The following is an 18,749-nucleotide window of genomic DNA, read 5'->3' as shown; positions in this document are numbered from 1 at the left end:
TTATGATTGTGTGGGAGTGTAGTCTCTGTAGGTCTCTAAGGACTTGCTTTATGAATCTGGGTGCTCCTGTATTGGGTGCATATATATTTAGGATAGTTAGCTCTTCTTGTTGAATTGATCCCTTTACCATTATGTAATGGCCTTCTTTGTCTGTTTTGACCTTTGTTGGTTTAAAGTCTGTTTTATCAGAGACTAGGATTGCAACCCCTGCTGTTTTTTGTTTGTTTGTTTGTTTGTTTTCCATTTGCTTGGTAGATCTTCCTTCAACCCTTTATTTTGAGCCTGTGTGTGTCTCTGCAGGTGAGATGGGTCTTCCGAATACGGCACACTGATGGGTCTTGACTCTTCATCCAATTTGCCAGTCTATGTCTTTTAATTGTAGCATTTAGCCCATTTACATTTAAGGTTAGTATTGTTATGTGTGAATTTGATCCTGTCATTATGATGTTAGCTGGTTATTTTGATCCTTAGTTGATGCACTTTCTTCCTAGCATTGATGGTCTTTACAATTTGGCTTGTTTTTGCAGTGGCTGGTACCGGTTGTTCTTTCCATGTTTAGTGCTTCCTTCAGGAGCTCTTGTAAGGCAGGCCTGGTGGTGACAAAATCTCTTAGCATTTGCTTGTCTGTAAAGGATTTTATTTCTCCTTTGGTTATGAAGCTTAGTTTGACTGGATATGAAATTCTGGGTGGAAAATTCTTTTCTTTAAGAATGTTGAATATTGGCCCCCACTCTCTTCTGGCTTGTAGAGTTTCTGCCGAGAGATCTGTTGTTAGTCTGATGGGTTTCCCTTAGTGGGTAACCTGACCTTTCTCTCTGGTTGCCCTTAATATTTTTTCCTGCCTTTCGACTTTGATGAATCTGACAATTATGCGTCTTAGAGTTGCTCTTCTCGAGGAGTATCTTTGTGACTTTCCTGAATTCGAATGTTAGCCTGTCTTGCTGGGTTGGGGAAGTTCTCCTGGATAATATTCTGACGAGTGTTTTCCAACTTGACTCCATTCTCCCTTTCACTTTCAGGTACACCAGTCAGACGTAGATTTGGTCTTTTCACATAGTCCCATATTTCTTGGAGGCTTTATTCATTTCTTTTTACTCTTTTCTCTCTAAACTTCTCTTCTTGCTTCATTTCATTCATTTGATCTTCAATCACTGATACCCTTTCTTCCACTTGATCAAATCGGCTACTGAAGCATGTGCATGTGTCATGTAGTTCTCGTGCCATGGTTTTCAGCTCCATCAAGTCATTTAAGGTCTTCTCTACACTGTTTATTCTAGTTAGTCATTCGTCTAATCTTTTTTCAAGGTTTTTAGCTTCTTTGCAATGGGCTCAAACATCCTCCCTTAGCTCAGAGAAGTTTGTTATTACTGATCATCTGAAGCCTCCTTCTCTCAACTCATCAAAGTCATTCTCCATCCAGCTTTGTTCCATTGCTGGCAAGGAGCTGCGTTCCTTTGGAGGAGAAGAGGCATTCTGATTTTTAGAATTTTCAGCTTTTCTCCTCTGGTTTCTCTCCATCTTTGGTCTTTGATGATGGTGATGTACAGATGGGGTTTTGGTGTGGATGTCCCTTCTGTTTGTTAGTTTTCCTTCTAACAGTCAGGACCCTCAGCTGCAGGTCTGTTGGAGTTTGCTGGAAGTCCACTCCAGACCTTGTTTTCCTGGGTATCCCCAGCAGAGGCTGCAGAACAGCAAATATTGCAGAACGACAAATGTTGCTGCCTGATCCTTCCTCTAGAAGCTTCGTCTCAGAGGGGTACCTGGCTGTATGAGGTGTCAGTGGGCTCCTACTGGGAGGTGCCTCCCAATTAGGCTCCTCAGGGGTCAAGGACCCACTTGAGGAGGCAGTCTGTCCGTTCTCAGATCTCAAACTCCGTGCTGAGAGAACCACTACTCTCTTCAAAGCTGTCAGACAAGGACGTTTAAGTCTGCAGAAGTTTCTGCTGCCTTTTGTTCAGCCATGCCCTGCCCCCAGAGGTGGAGTCTAAAAAGGCAGGCAGGCCTCCTTGAGCTGTGATGGGCTCCACCCAGTTTAAGCTTCCCGCCACTTTGTTTACCTACTCAAGCCTCAGCAATGGCAGATTCCCCTCCCCCAGCCTCACTGCCGCCTTGCAGTTCAATCTCAGACTGCTGTGCTAGCAGTGAGTGAGGCTCCGTGGGTGTGTGACCCTCCGAGCCAGGTGCAGGATATAACCTCCTGGTGTGCCGTTTGCTAAGACTGTTGGAACAGCGCAGTATTAGGGTGGGAGTGTCCCAATTTTCCAGGTACCGTCTGTTATGGCTTCCCTTGGCTAGGAAAGGGAATTTCCTGACCCCTTGTGCTTCCCGGGTGAGGCGATGCCCTGCCCTCATGAGCTTTGGCTCATGCTCTGTGGGCTGCACCCACTCTCCGACAAGCCCCAGTGAGATGAACCCAGTACCTTAGTTGGAAATGGAGATATCACCTGTCTTCTGCATCGCTCACGCTGGGAGCTGTAGACTGTAGCTGTTCCTATTTGGCCATCTTGGAACCTCCTCTTCCTATCAGTCAATATTTTCCCTTTCATCTAGGCTATTTTAGTAGCTTGCTTTACCATTAAAACCAATAAAATAGGACATGACATTCTGGGACCTCTTAGTCTAGGTCATAAAACGCATTGCATTGTCCATGTCTGTGTCCTAAAATGTTCATTCTGAGTGAGAACAGCCACCATGTAATACTCCAGCCCACTTAACCAGATACATAAGTGAAAAGGCTGTTTTTTATATTCCATCCTCAATAAATGTAATAAGAGACCTAGCTGACAGCTAGAATTGAGGTCTCTGACATTGGGCCCCAGTTGAGCCATCTCAGCCATTTCTACTATTCAGGTCATCCCAGCTGAAGCCTCAGTCATTGTGGAGATGAGAAAAGACTTCTCTGCTATTCCTTACCAGAATTCATAACCCATAATTGTGAGCATAATAAAATGGTGGTTTTACTAAGTTTTGAGGTACTTTAATGCACAATAGTAGATGATTAGAACAGCTACATTTTCTTTTAGAGGGTTAAGCTAGAAAGGACAAAGTTACAATATTTGCCCTTGATTAGTTAGTCTCTACCTTAAGTTTGTACTTTTACCCTTTTCAGAACAATGTAAGAATCTTGTAACATGTTAACTCACGTTAGCCCTTTCACCTTTTTCCTATTATTTCCAGATATTTAACTTACACTTCTGTTTTAAATACCAGAAGACATTATCATTCTTGTTTTAAACAGCCAGTATTCACTTTTTTATTGTAGTAAAATGTTAATAACATAAAATTTACCAGTTTAACTGTTTTTAGGTGTATAACTCAATTACATGAAATACATTCATAATGTTGTGCGCCCATCACCACTATCCATTTCCACAGCTTTTTCATAATCCCAAACAAAACCTCGTGTACCCATTAACCAAAAACTTCCTAACCACCAGACCCCATTTATCTCTATTCTACTTTGTGTCTCTGTGTCTTGTGTCCTATTTTAGGTACCTCATTTAAGTGGATTTGTTTTTTTGTACTGGCTTATTTTACTCAACATAACATTTTCAAGGTTCATCCAACTTATAGCATGTATCAGAATTTCATTCCTTCCTAAGGGTGGATCATATTCCATTATATATCTATATGCTACATTGTATTTATCCATTCATCTGTTAATGGACATTTGGGTTATTTCCACTTTTTGGTTACTGTGAATAATGCTGCTAAGAAATTGATGTAGCCGGGTACGGTGGCTCACACCTGTAATCCCAGCACTTTGGGAGGCTGAGGCGGGTGGATCACAAGGTCAGAAGATCGAGACCATCCTGGCTAACATGCTGAAACCCTGTCTCTACCGAAAATACAAAAAATTAGCCGGGCGTGGTGGTGGGCGCCTCGGGAGACTGAGGCAGGAGAATGGCGTGAATCCGGGAGGCAGAGCTTGCAGTGAGCTGAGATCACGCCACTGCACTCCATCCTGGGTGACAGAGGAAGACTCCGTCTCAAAAAAAAAAAAGAAATTGATGTAAAGGTATCTGTTTGAGCCATTGCTTTCTTTTGGATATATGTCTGGAAGTGGAATTGCTGGATTATGTTGTAATTCTATGTTTGACTTTGTGAGGAACTGCCAAAGTTTACTACAGTGGCTGTACCATTTTACATTCCCACCAGCAATGCACAAGGTTTCCAATTTCTCTATATCCTTGCCAATACTTGTTATTTTCAAGTTTTTTGATAATAGCCATCCTAATGGATGTTAAGTGATATCTCATTGTGGTTTTGATTTACATTTCTCTTATGACTAGTGATATTGAGCATCTTTTCTGTCCTTATTGACCACTCGTAAGTCTTCTTTGGAGAAATATATATTCAAGACCTTTGCCCATTTTTACATTGAGTTGTTCTTTTGTTGTTGAGATGTAGGAGTTCTTTATTTTTCAAAGATCTGCTTTGCAAATATTTTCTCCCATTTTTGTGGATTGCCCTTTTACTGTCTTGATAGTGTCCTTTGATGAACAAAAAGTTTTAATTTTGTTTTGTTTTGTTTTTTTAGATGGAGTCTCACTCTGTCACCCAGGCTGGAGTGCAGTAGCACAGTCTCAGTTCACTGCAACTTCTGCTTCCTGGGTTCAAATGATTCTTCTGCCTCAGCCTCCCAAGTAGCTGTGACTACAGGCAACCACCACCATGCCTGACTAATTTTTGTATTTTAGTAGAAACAGGTTTCAGTATGTTGGCCAGACTGGTCTCAGACTCCTGACCTCAAGTGATCTGCCCACCTTGGCCTCCCAAAGTGCTGGGATTACAAGCGTGAGCCACTGCACCCAGTCTAATTTTTATATGGTCCATTTTATCTTTTTGTTCATTTTGTTTATTGTTTTGGTGTTATATCCAAGAAATCGTTACCAAATCCAATGTCAAGAAGCTTTTCCCCCATATTTTCTTCTAGGAGTTTTATGACTTTAACTCTTATATTTGGATCTTTGTGTTTTTTTTTTTTTTTTTTTTTTCCCAGACAGAGTCTTGCTTTGTTGCCCAAGCTGGAGTGCAATTGCTCAATCTCAGCTCAGTGCAAACTCCGCCTCCCAGGTTCAAGGGATTATTTTGCCTCAGCCTACCGAGTAGCCAGTACTACAGGCATGCGCCACATGCCTGGCTAATTTTTGTATTTTTAGTGGAGACGGGGTTTCACCATTTTGGCCAGGCTGGTCTCAAACTACTGACCTTGAGTGATCTGCCCATCTCGGCCTCCCAAAGTGCTGAAATTATAGGTGTGAGCCACTGCGTGCCACCTAGATCTTTGATCCATTTTGACTTAATGTTGCATATGGTGTAAATTAAGGACCCAATTTCATTATTTTTCATGTGGGTATATAATTTTCGCAGATACATTTGTTGAAAATACTGTCCTCCTCATTTGATGGTTTTGAAACCCTTGTCAAAAATGAGTTGATGACATATATATGAGTCTATTTGGAGGCTCTCTGTGCTATTCCGTTGGCCTATATATCTGTCCTTATGCCAGTACCAAACTGTTTTGATTATTGTAGCTTTAGTAAGTTTTGAAATCAGAAAGTATGCCTCTTCCAACTCACACTTTTTCACTTATTTTATTCTTTTTCAAGACTGTTTGGCTATTCAGGGTCCCTTGCATTCCACATAGATTTTAGGATGGGCTTTTCTATTTTTTAAAAAAATGCCATTGGGATTTTGGATAGTGATAACATTGAATCTGTACATTGCTTTGGGTAATACTGTCATCTTAACAATACTAAGGTTTCCAATCCATGAATGTGGGGAGTCTTTCCATTTATTTTTATTTATATTTTCTTTAATTTCAATATCCCTTTTTTTTTTTAAGACTGAGTCTCGCTGTGTCACCAGGCTGGAGTACAGTGGTGCAATCTCAGCTCACTACAACCTCCGCCTCTGCCTCCCAGATTCAAGCAATTCTCCTGCCTCAGCTTCCCAAGTAGCTGGGATTACAGACACGTGCCATCATGCCCTGCTAATTTTTGTATGTTTAGTAGGGATGTGGTTTCACCATGTTGGCCAGGATGGTTTCAATCTTTTGACCTCATGATCTGCCTGCCTCACCCTCCCAAAGTGCTGGGATTACAGGCGTGAGCCACTGCGCCCGGCCTTCAGTATCTATTTTTATCTATCCAGATACAAACCATTTCCAGAGCCCTTCATTTCTTCCTACAGCCTTCTTTGCTTCCTTATGGTATTAATTTTCTGCCAACTCAAGAATTCTCTGTAGTTTGTTTTTGTTTTTGAGAGGCAGGTTCTTGCTCTGTCACCCAGGCTGGAGTGCACTGGGGCAATCATAGCTCACTGCAGCCTTGAATTCATGAGCTCAAGTGATCCTCCTGCCTCAACCTACTGAGTAGCTAGGACTTCAGGTGTGCATCACCACACCTAGATAATTTTTAAAATTTTGTCCCCCTCCCCCCACTTTTTTTTTTTTTTTGGTAGTAATGGTTTCTTGCTATTTTGACCTGGTGGGTCTCAAACTCCTGGCCTCAAGTGATCTTCCCATGTCAGCCTCCCAAAGTTCTGGAATTATAGATGTGAGCCACCTATACACTCTGTAGTATTTCTTAGAAGATTTCTTAGATACCAGACCTCTTGTGAAAAATCCCTTCAGCTTTTGTTTGTCTAAAAACATATTTATTTCCTTTTTATTTTCAAAGAATATTATCACATTTCATAGAAATCTAGACTGGCATGTTACTGGGATTTTTTTCCCCCCTCAGCATTCAGATGGTATTCCATTCTATTCTGTCTCCCATAGTTTCTATTAATAAGTCAATAAATAGTGTTACTGTTTCTACTCTGAAAGTAATGTGGTATTTATTTTCTGGCTGCTTTTAAATTGCCTCTTTGTCTTTGGTTTTTAGCCGTTTGATTATGGTGTGTCTGTATGTCATTTTCTTTACATTTGTCCTTGTTTGGTCAAGTTGACAATAGAATAACCCAGCAGAGTCTACTCCTTGTCACGTTGGCATCCATACACATCCTTTTTAACCATATTTAACTTCCAAATAGAATCAAAACCGTGCTTCCACCTAACATTCCTCATATGGTCCAAAACATCTTCACAACCTTCCCAAAAGTACCTTTATCCATTTTTGGATCATTTTTATTCCTCTCTTTGCTGAACCATACTCTACCTATGATATCTTATACTTTAAATACCAGATGGAAGGTTAAGTACTTGTATTAATTTCCTAATGCTGCTGTAAAAATTGCCAAAAAGTTAGTCTTTAAACCACAAAAATGTATTACCTTACAGTTCTGGAGGTCAGAAGTCTGAAATGGGCTTCACTGGGCTAAAATCAAGGGTCAGCAGGGCTTGTGTTCTCTCTGGAGGCTCTAGGGAAGAATTTCCTGCCTTTTCCTCCTTCTAGAAGTTGCCCGTGTCCTTGGCTCATGGCGTCCTCCCTCCCTTCCTCCCTCCCTCCCTCCCTCCCTCCCTCCCTCCCTCCCTCCCTTCCTTCCTTCCTTCCTTCCTTCCTTCCTTCCTTCCTTCCTTCCTTCCTTCCTTCCTTCCTTCCTTCCTTTCCTTCTTTCTTTCTTTCTTTCTTTCTTTCTTTCTTTCTTTCTTTCTTTCTTTCTTTCTTTCTTTCTTTCTTTCTTTCTTTCTTTCTTTCTTCTCTTTCTCTCTCTCTTTCTCTCTCTCTCTTTCTTTTTTTTCATTTCTTTCTTTCCTTCCTTTCTTTTTTTTTCCTCCTAAAATCCTTTCCTGGAGCAACCCCTATTTTCAAAGCCAGCAATGACCTGTCAAGTCTTTCTCACATCACACCACTCTGTCGCTGACTCTTACATGTCCTTTATATGGACCCTTGCAATTACCTTGGGCCAATCAGGATACTTTCCCTGTGTCAAAGTCAGCTGATTAGCAACCTTAGTTCTATCTACAATCTTAATTCACCCTCTCCATGTAACAGCATATTTACAGTTCCAGATTACAGGGATTAGGTGTGAACATCTTTTGTTGGGGGGCATTATGCTGCCTACCACACTGTAATTAACACACTTTACATTTGTTTTAGGGGAATGGGAGCAGGAGAAAACAAAAGAAAAAAAAGGCTAATATTTATATGCAGATATATAGAAGAAATACTCATAGATACTACCTGTTTCTGCAACTAATTATGGGATTATAGCTGGTATTTTTAACTTTTTTCTTCCACTAGCTATTTCATATTCTCTCTTTTTTTCAGCAAGCACTTCAGCTGGTTGTGGTTCTTTGCTCAGGGGTGGAGGAAGGGAATGATGCAAAACTTCATTCCTAAAGGGGCTAGACCTATAATAATTCTGCCTGTGTGGGGTTGTTATAATTTTCCAATTAACTTTTCTTACGGAATATGGTATTACTAAAAAGCACCCCAAAAGTTCTCCTGAATTCTAGACATCTTCATACTATGAAGAAGCTCAAACTGAAGGTCTGTGTGGAAAGAGAGGCCCAGCTATCCTAGATATTCCAACAATTTCAGCTTAAGACCCTGATATGTGTGTGAGGCCATATTGATTAAATCATCCAACTCCAGCTGATCTGGCAGCTGACTAAGGCCACATGTATGAGTCCAACCAAGACCAGCAGAACTCCCCTGTCAACCCACAGAAAGAGAGAAATAAGAAATGGTTTTTGCTTTAAGCCCCTAAGTTTTAGGGTGGTTTGTTATGTATTAGTAGACAACTGATATAGTAACCACCTATTTAGAAGATACTGTTCAGATTTTAAACCATAATAAATATTTCTTGATACCCAATTTGGAGTTTTATTTGGGGAAAATTATATCTTCCTTTCAGAAAGAATACTATTAGTATAGACATGGGCTGTACCATCTTCCATAGGCAGTTGTAGTGGGGCTTTAGATTGTTATATTGGTACTGTGGATTACTTAAATTTGAATTTATTTTATTTGATTTAACACAAACAAACTGGGAGTGGGGTATTTACCAAGGGTTATTAAAGCATTTTTAGGGAGCTAGGGTTTGAGGGGAGGGTTACCAAAGAAATAATTTTCCAAGATGGACTAATTAATTGGTAGGGATTGTTTAGCTAAATTTGCACTAATGTGAAAAATAGATAAACACTCAATAAATATTAATCGCTGTTACCATTACAGAATCCAGTAATAAATCAGTGGAATTACTATAGGAATAAGGAGGATTCTGCAATGGTAACAATGGCTAATATTTATTGAGTGTTTTCTTGTGTCAGAAAGCTTTAAGTGCTCTACAACTATTAATTCATTTATTTCTCACCAAAGCTGTATGAGATGGCTACTATGATTCCCACTTTATAGTTGAAGAAACTGAGTACAAAGAGGTTAAGCAACTTGTTGAGAGTCACAGCTGCTAAATACTAACAGCTGAACCCAGACAAGAGTATCCCATACTCAGTGTTCTTAATCCATAGTCCGTATTTTGTTTTTTTTCTAGATTACTCTGGAGAGTACACTGAGATGACTTTACCAAAGTTTGGGACATTACATTTATAGGTGGTAGTGATTCTATTACAAATTTAAGAATAAAACTCTGTGAGAATTATACTAATATTACTAGGGTTATCAAAGCAAACCCTGAGTGCATAATATTTCTAAAATCTGGTATGCATACATAAAATCTATTTTATGGTACTTTATTCATTTTTGCCCTAATTAGACAAAAAGCTAAGTAGGAATAGAAAATCCAGTTTTGATCATAAAATCTTATGTTTGAACCTTTAGAATGTTGCTATATTTCAACACTTTAAAAGTCTGATTGATTTAAGAAGACAAGGAGAACCACGTCAGATTGTGAAATATATTAATCCCAAAGAGGTAAGGACATTACTTGTTGATACTGCATCCTATATTTTTCCTTAAAATGTGATTACTTTATCAATTCAGTGTGCTCATCATATTTGTTTCTTTTTAAAACTGTTTTTAATAAGTATTACACATATGTTGAAAGTTCATAAAACATAAATATATAGCTCAATGAATCATCACAAAGCAAACACCTATGTAACCATCACCCAGATCAATGTTTTCATACTCCAAATCACTCCCTTCAGGTACCCTACAAATCACTGCCAACTCCCTTCTTCCTAAAGGTAACCACTATTTTATATTCTAACATAATACTTTCATTTTCTGTTTTTGAACTGTATATAAATAGAATCCTATACTATGCTTGGGGTATATATTTGTTCATCCAACAATACATTTACATAGCTAAAATTCATTCATTTTTAATTAATAGGCATTATTCACTTTTATGAATATATTGCTATTCATTCTACAGTTGATTGACCTTTGTATTTTTTCTAGTTTGGGGCTATTATAATAACTGTTTCTGGGAATTTTCATGTCTCCTCATGGATAAGTGTACACATTTTTTTTTGTTTGTTTATACTACACCTAGAAATGGAATTGCTGAGCTACAAATTATGCTTATCACAACTCTGGGAGATAATGCCAGATTATTTCCCAAAGCTATTGTACTAATTTATATTTGCACTAGCAATTTTTGGTATTCTTAGTGCTTTACATTCTCACCAATACATAATATTGTCAGTTTGTAATTTGTATTTCCCTGATACTTTTGTGATGTGGAAAGTGCTTATTCAAGTCTCCTCTGTGTGTGTGTGTGTGTGTGTGTGTGTATTCCCTATCCTTATGAGTTTTGGGGTTTTTTGTTTGTTTGTTTGTTTTTTAAGACAGGGTCTCACTCTGTCACCCAGGCTGGAGTGCAGTGGCACGATCAGGGCTCACTGCAGCCTCAACCTCCTGGACTCAAGCAATCCTCCTGCTTCAGCCCCATGAATAACTGGGACTATAGGCGCATGCCACCGTGTCCAGCTAATTTTTTGTATTTTCAGTAGAGACAGGGTTTTGCCATGTTGCTCAAGCTGGTCTCGAACTCCTGTACTCAAGTGATGTGCCCACCTTGGCCTCCCAAAGTGCTGGGATTACAGGCGTAAGCCACTGTACCCCTTATTGGTCTTTTAAAAATCAGTTCTTTGTATTTTTTTTTTAACTACTTCTTTTTTCTCAACTTATTTTTTGTGGTAAAGTACACATAATATAAAATTTACTATCTTAACCATTTTTAAGAATACAGTTCAGTGGTACTAAACACATTTATAATGTGTGTAACCATCACTAACCATCACCACCACCCATCTCCATAAATCTTTTCATCTTATAAAACAAAACTCTATCTTCATTAAACAGTAACTCCTAATTTTCCCTTCCACCTATCTCCCAGCAACTACCATTCTACCTTCTGTCGCTATGAATTTGACTAATTATCTTATAGGAGTAGAATTATACAGTACTTGTCTTTTTGTGATTGGCTTATGTCACTTAGCACAGTGTCAAGATTCACCCGTGTAATAGTTTATTGCAGGATTTCTTTCTTTTCTTAAGGCTGAATAATATTCCATTGTGTGTATATACTACATTGTACTCGTCCACTGATGGACACTTGGGTTGCTTCCATGTTTTAGCTATTATGAATAATGCTTCTATGAATGGTTATACAATTATCTCTTTGAGACCCTTCTTTTAATTCGTTTGTGTATATATCCAGAAGTGGAATTGCTGGATCATATGATAATTCCATTTTTAAGTTTTTTAGGAGCAACCTAAAAAGTTTTTTAGGAGTAACTGTTTTCCACAGTGGCTGTACCATTTTGTACTCTCACCAATAATGCACAAGGGTTATATATTCTTTATAGAAGCCCTTTGTCCGTTATCTGTGTTACATGCATCTTTTTTTCACTCTATGACTTGTCACTCTCTTAATGGAGTCTTTCCTTTGATTTTTTATTATTAAAAATGTCAAATATATGCAAAAGGAGAAAGAGTAAAGTCAAAAGCCACCATGTACCCTGTACCCATCATCTAGCTTCAACAATTAGCGATTCATTGGCCGGGTGCAGTGGCTCAAGCCTGTAATCCCAGCACTTTGGGAGGCTGAGACGGGCGGATCACGAGGTCAGGAGATCGAGACCATCCTGGCTAACACGGTGAAACCCCGTCTCTACTAAAAAATACAAAAAATTAGCCGGGCGAGGTGGCGGGCGCCTGTAGTCCCAGCTACTCGGGAGGCTGAGGCAGGAGAATGGCCTAAACCCGGGAGGCGGAGCTTGCAGTGAGCTGAGATCCGGCCACTGCACTCCAGCCTGGGGACAGAGCGAGACTCCGTCTCAAAAAAACAAAACAAAACAAAACAAAAAACAATTAGCGATTCATAACCAATCTTGTTTCATCTATACCTCTACCCACTTTCTACAACCTCTAGGTTATTTTGAAGCAGTGGTGTCTTTTGATGAACAAAGTTCTCAATTTTAATGTAGTTCAGTTTATCAATATTTTCCTATATGGTTGGTGCCTTTTTAATTTGTTTTTTTTTTTCTTTTTTCTTTTTCTTTTTTTGAGACAGGGTCTCGTTCTGTCTCCCAGGCTGGAGCACAGTGGTGTGATCACAGTTCACTGCAGCCTCAACCTCCTGGGCCCAAGCGATCCTCCCACCTCAGCCTCACAAGTAGCTGGGGCAACAGGCATATGCCACCATGCCCAGCTAATTTTTTTCATTTTTTGTAGAGATGGGGTCTCCCTAGGATGCTCAGGCTGGTCTCAAACTCCTGGGCTCAAGCAATCCTTATGCCTTGGCCTCCCAATGTGCTGGGATAACAGGTGTGAGCCACTACAGCAAGCTGGTGTTTTTTGTTTTGTTTTGTTTTTTGGTTTTTTGTTTGTTCATTTTTTAGTACTTTAAGTTCTGGGATACATGTGCAGAATGTGCAGGTTTGTTACATAGGTATACATGTATCATGGTGATTTGCTGCACCCATCAACCCGTCATCTACATTAGGTATTTCTCCTAATGCTATCCCTCCTCTAGCCCCCAACCCCTCTACAGGCCCTAGTATGTGATGTTCCCCTCCCTGTGTCCATGTGTTCTCATTGTTCAACTCCCACTTATGAGTGAGAACATGCGGTGTCTGGTTTTCTGCTCCTGTGTTAGTTTGCTGAGAATGATGGTTTCCAGCTTCATCCATGTCCCTGCAAAGGACATGAACACATCCTTTTTTATGGCTGCATGTATTCCATGGTGTATATGTGGCACATTTTCTTTATTCAGCCTATCACTGATGGGCACTTGGGTTGGTTCCAAGTTTTTGCTATTGTGAACAGTGCTCCAGTAAACATACGTGTGCATGTGTCTTTATAGTAGAATGATTTATAATCCTTTGGGTATATTCCCAGTAATGGGATTGCTGGGTCAAATGGTACTTCTGGTTCTAGATCCTTGAGGAATTGTCACACTGTCTTCCACAATAGTAGAACTAATTTATACTCCCATCAACAGTGTAAAAGTGTTCCTGTTTCTCCACATCCTCTCCAGCATCTATTCTTTCCTGACTTTTTAATGATTGCCATTCTAACTGGTGTGAGATGGTATCTCATTTTGGGTTTGATTTGCATTTCTGTAATGAGCAGTGATGCTGAGCTTTTTAAAATATGTTTGTTGACCACATAATTGTCTTCTTTTGAGAAGCATCTGTTTATATCCTTCATCCCCTTTTTGATGAGGTTGTTTTTTTCTTGTAAATTTGTTTAAGTTCCTTATAGATTCTGGATATTAGCCCTTTGTCAGATGGATAGATTGCAAAAATTTTCTCCCATTCTGTAGGTTGCCTGTTCATTCTGACGGTAGTTTCTTTTGCTGTGCAGAAGCTCTTTAGTTTGATTAGATCCCATTTGTCACTTTTGGGTTTTGTTGCCATTGCTTTTAGTGTTTTAATCATGAAGTCTTTGCCCATGCCTAGGTCCTGATGGTATTGCCTAGGTTTTCTTCTAGGATTTTTATGGTTTTATGTCTTACGTTTAAGTCTTTAATCCATCTAGAGTTAATTTTTGTATAAGGTGTAAGGAAGGGGTCCAGTTTTAGTTTTCTGCATATGGCTAGCTATTTTTCCCAGCACTATTTGTTAAATAGGAAATCTTTTCCCCATTGCTTGTTTTTGTCAGGTTTGTGAAAGATGAGATGGTGTCAAAGGTGTGCTTGTTTTGGTCAAGTTTGTCAAGGATGAGATGTGTGGTGGTATTTCTGAGGCCTCTGTTCTGTTCCATTGGTTTATATATCTGTTTTGGTACCAGTACCATGCTGTTTTGGTTACTGTAGCCTTGTAGTATAGTTTGAAGTCAGGTAGCATGATGCCTCTAACTTTGTTCTTTTTGCTTAGGATTGTCTTGGCTATATGGGCTCTTTTTTGGTTCCATATGAAATTTAAAGTAGTTTTTTCTAATTCTATGAAGAAAGTCAATGGTAGCTTGATGGGGATAGCATAGAATCTATAAATTACCTTGGGCAGTATGGCCATTTTCATGATATTGATTCTTCCTATCTATGAACATGGGATGTTTTTCCATTTGTTTGTGTCTTCTCTTATTTCCTTGAGCAGTGATTTGTAGTTCTCCTTGAAGAGGTCCTTCACATCCCTTGTGAGTTGTATTCCTAGGTATTTTATTCTTTTTGTAGCAGTTGTGAATGGGAGTTCACTCATGATTTGGGTCTCTGTTTGGCTATTATTGGTGTATAGGAGTGCACATTGATTTTGTATACTAAGACTTTGCTGAAGTTGCTTATCAGCTTAAGGAGATTTGGGGCTGAGACAATGGGGTTTTCTTAATATACAGTCATGTCATCTGCAAACAGAGACAATTTGACTTCCTCTCTACCTATTTGAATACCCTTTATTTTTTTCTCTTGCCTGATTGCTCTGGCCAGAACTTCCAATACTGTGTTGAAAAGGAGTGGTGAGAGAGGGCATCCTTATCTTATACCGGTTTTCAAAGGGAATACATCCAGATTTTGCCCATTCAGTATGATATTGGCTGTGGGTTTGTCATAAATAGCTCTTATTATTTTGAGATATGTTCCATGAATACCTAGTTTATTGAAAGTTTTTAGCATGAAGGGGTGTTGAATTTTATCAAAGGCCTTTTCTGCATCTATTGAGATAATCACATGGTTTTTGTCATTGGTTCTGTTTATGTGATGGATTACATTTATTCATTTGTGTATGTTGAACCAGCCTTGCATCCCAGGGAAGAAGCCGACTTGATTGTGATGGATAATCTTTTTGATGTGCTGCTGGATTCGGTTTGCCAGTATTTTATGGAGGATTTTTGCATCGATGTTCATCAGGGATATTGGCCTGAAATTTTCTTTTTTTGTTGTGTCTTTGCCAGGTTTTGTTATCAGGATGATGCTGGCCTCATAAAATGAGTTAGGGAGTAGTCCTTTTTCTATTGTTTGGAATAATTTCAGAAGGAGTGGTACCAGCTCCTCTTTGTATCTCTGGTTGAATTCAGCTGTGAATCCATCTGGTCCTGCGATTTTTTTGGTTGGTAGCCTATTAATTACTGCCTCAATTTCAGAACTTGTTTTTGGTCTATTCAAGGATTCAACTTCTTCCTGGTTTAGTCTTGGGAGGGTGTATGTGTCCAGGAATTTATCCATTTCTTCTAGATTTTCTAGTTTATTTGCAAAGAGGTGTGTATAGTATTGTCTGATGGTAGTTTGTATTTCTCTGGGATCAGTGGTGATATCACCTTTTTTCATTTTTTATTGTATCTATTTGATTCTTCTCTCTTCTTTATTAGTCTGGCTAATGGTCTATTTTGTTAATCTTTTCAAAAAAAAAAAAAAAAAAAAAAACAGCTCCTGGATTCACTGATTGTTTGAAGTCTTGTGTCTCTATCTCCTTCAGTTCTGCTCTGATCTTAGTTATTTCTTGTCTTCTGCTAGCTTTTGAATATGTTTGCTCTTGCTTCTCTAGTACTTTTAATTGCGATGTTAGGGTGTCGATTTTAGATCTTTCCCGCTTTCTCCTGTGGCTGTTTAGTGCTATAAATTTCCCTCTAAACACTGCTTTAGCTGTGTCCCAGGGATTCTGGTATGTTGTGTCTTTGTTCTCATTGGTTTCAAATAACTTATTTATTTCTGCCTTTGTTTCATTATTTATCCAGTAGTCATTCAGGAGCAGGTTGTTCAGTTTCCATGTAGTTGTGCAGTTTTGAGTGAGTTTTAAAATCCTGAGGTCTAATTTGATTGCAGCGTGGTCTGAGAGACTGTTAGGATTTCCGTTCTTTTGCGTTTGCTGAGGAGTGTTTTACTTCCAATTAGGTGGTCGATTTAGAATAAGTGTGACGTGATGCGGAAAAGAATGTATCTTTTGTTGCTTTGGGGTGGAGAGTTCTGTAGATGTCTATTACGTCTGCTTGGTCTAGAGCTGAGTTCAAGTCCTGAATATCCTTGTTAATTTTCTGTCTCGTTGATCTAATATTGACAGTGGGGTGTTAAAGTCTCCCACTATTATTGTGTGGGAGTCTAAGTCTCTTCGTAAGTCTCTAAGAACTTGCTTTATGAATCTGAGTGCTCTTGTATTGGGTGCATATGTATTTAGGATAGTTAGCTGTTCTTGTTGCATTGATCCCTTTACCATTATGTAATGCCTTTCTTTGTCTTTTTTGATCTTTGTTGGTTTAAAGTCTGTTTTATCAGAGACTAGGATTGCAACCTCTGCTTTTTTTTTTTTTTTTTTTTTTTTGGTTTCCATTTGCTTGGTAAATATTCCTCCATCCCTTTATTTTGAGCCTACCTGTGTCTTTGCATGTGAGATGGGTCTTCTGAATACAGCACGCCAGTGGGTCTTGACTCTCTCCAATTTGCGAGTCTGTGTCTTTTAATTGGAGCATTTAGCCCATTTACATTTAAGGTTAATATTGTTACTGTGTGAATTTGATCCTGTCATTATGATGCTAGCTAGTTATTTTGCCCATTAGTTGATGCAGTTTCTTCATAGTGTTGATGGTCTTTACAATTTGGTATGTTTTTGCAGTGGCTGGTACCAGCTTTTCCTTTCCATATTTAGTGTTTCCTTCAGGAGCTCTTGTAAGGCAGGCCTGATGGTGACAAAATCTCTCAGCATTTGCTTATCTATAAAGGATTTTATTTCTCCTTTGGTTATGAAGCTTAGTTTGGCTGGATATGAAATTCTGGGTGGAAAATTCTTTTCTTTAAGAGTGTTGAATATTGGCCCCCACTCTCTTCTGGTTTGTAAGGTTTCTGCAGAGTGATCTGCTGTTAGTCTGATGAACTTCCCTTTCTAGGTAACCCGACCTTTCTCTCTGGCTGCCCTTAACATTTTTTCCTTCATTTCAACCTTGGTGAATCTGATGTTTATATGTTTAGGGTTGCTCTTCCTGAGGAGTATCTTTGTGGTGTTCTCTGTATTTCCTGAATTTGAATGTTGGCCTGTCTTGCTAAGTTGGGGAAGTTCTCCTGAATAATACCCTGAAGAGTGTTTTCCAGCTTGGTTCCATTTTCCCCGTCACTTTCAGGTACATCAATCAAATGTAGGTTTGGTCTTTTCACATAGTCCCATATTTCTTGGAGGCTTTATTCATTCCTTTTCGTTCTTTTTTCTCTAATCTTGTCTTCATGCTTTATTTCATTAAGTTGATCTTCAATCTCTGATACCGTTTCTTCCGCTTGATCGAGTCAGCTATTGATACTTGTGTATGCTTCATGAAGTTCTCGTGCTGTGTTTTTCAGCTCCATCAGGTCATTTATGTTCTTCTCTAAACTGGTTATTCTAGAGAGCAATTCCTATAACCTTTTTTAAAGTGCTTAGCTTCCTTGCATGGGTTAGAACATGCTCCATTAGCTTGGAGGAGTTTGTTATTATCCACCTTCCAAAGCCTACTTCTGTCAATTCGTCAAAATCATTCTCCATCCAGTTTTGTTCCCTTGCTGGTGAGGAGTTGTGATACTTTGAAGGAGAAGAGGTGTTCTGGTTTTTGAAATTTTCAGCCATTTTGTGGTGGTTTTTCCTCATCTTTGTGGATTTATCTACCTCTGGTCTTTGATGTTGGTGACCTTCGAATGGGGTTTCTGTGTGGACATCCTTTTTGTTGGTGTTGATGCTGTTCCTTTCTGTTTGTTAGTTTTCCTTCTAACAGGCCTCTCTGCTGCAGGTCTGCTGGAGTTTGCTGGAGGTCCACTCCAGACCCTGTTTACCTGGGTATCACCAGTGGAGGCTGCAGAACAGCAAAGATTGCTGCCTGTTCCTTCCTCTGGAAGCTTTGTCCCAGAGGGGCACCTGCCAGATGCCATCCAGAGCTCTCCTGTATGAGGTGTCTGTCAACCCCTGCAAGGAGGTGTCTCCCAGTCAGGAGGCACGGCGGTCAGGGACCCACTTGAGGAGGCAGTCTGTCCTTTAGCAGAGCTTGAGCACTGTGCCGGGAGATCCTCTGCTCTCGTCAGAGCTGGCAGGCGGGGACGTTTAAGTCTGCTGAAGCTATACCAACAGCCATCCCTTTCCCCAGGTGCTCTGTCACAGAGAGATGGGAGTTTTATCTATAAGCCCCTGACTGGGACTGCTGCGTATCTTTCAGAGATGTCCTTCCCAGAGAGGAGGAATCTAGAGGCAGTCTGGCTACAGTGGCTTTTTGGCACTGTAGTGTGAGCTCTGTCCAATTCAGACTTCCTGGCAGCTTTGTTTACACTGTGAGGGGAAAACCACCTACTCAAGCATCAGTAATGGCAGACACCACTCCCTCACCAAGCTTGAGCATCCCAGGTCGACTTCAGACTGCTGGACTGGCAGCGAGAATTTCAAGCCAGTGGATCTTAGTTTGCTAGGCTGTGTCTGGGTGGGGTCCGCTGAGCTAGAGCGCTTGGCTCTG

General features: G+C 39.7%; 1 protein-coding gene across 1 annotated transcript in view; it reads left to right on the top strand.

Moving 5' to 3' along the window:
• Nucleotides 1-18,749, top strand: part of C14H11orf65 (chromosome 14 C11orf65 homolog) — a 75,278-nt gene that overhangs the window by 17,486 nt on the left and 39,043 nt on the right. Inside the window, exon 3 of the mRNA NM_001194273.2 lies at nucleotides 9,729-9,821. Within this exon, the coding sequence (NP_001181202.1) occupies nucleotides 9,729-9,821 (93 nt within the window). The remainder of the gene's footprint in view (nucleotides 1-9,728; nucleotides 9,822-18,749) is intronic.

Source organism: Macaca mulatta, chromosome 14 (genome assembly GCF_049350105.2).
Source record: "Macaca mulatta isolate MMU2019108-1 chromosome 14, T2T-MMU8v2.0, whole genome shotgun sequence".
NCBI lineage: Eukaryota > Metazoa > Chordata > Mammalia > Primates > Cercopithecidae > Macaca > Macaca mulatta.
This window is presented reverse-complemented; position numbering and strand designations above follow the sequence as displayed.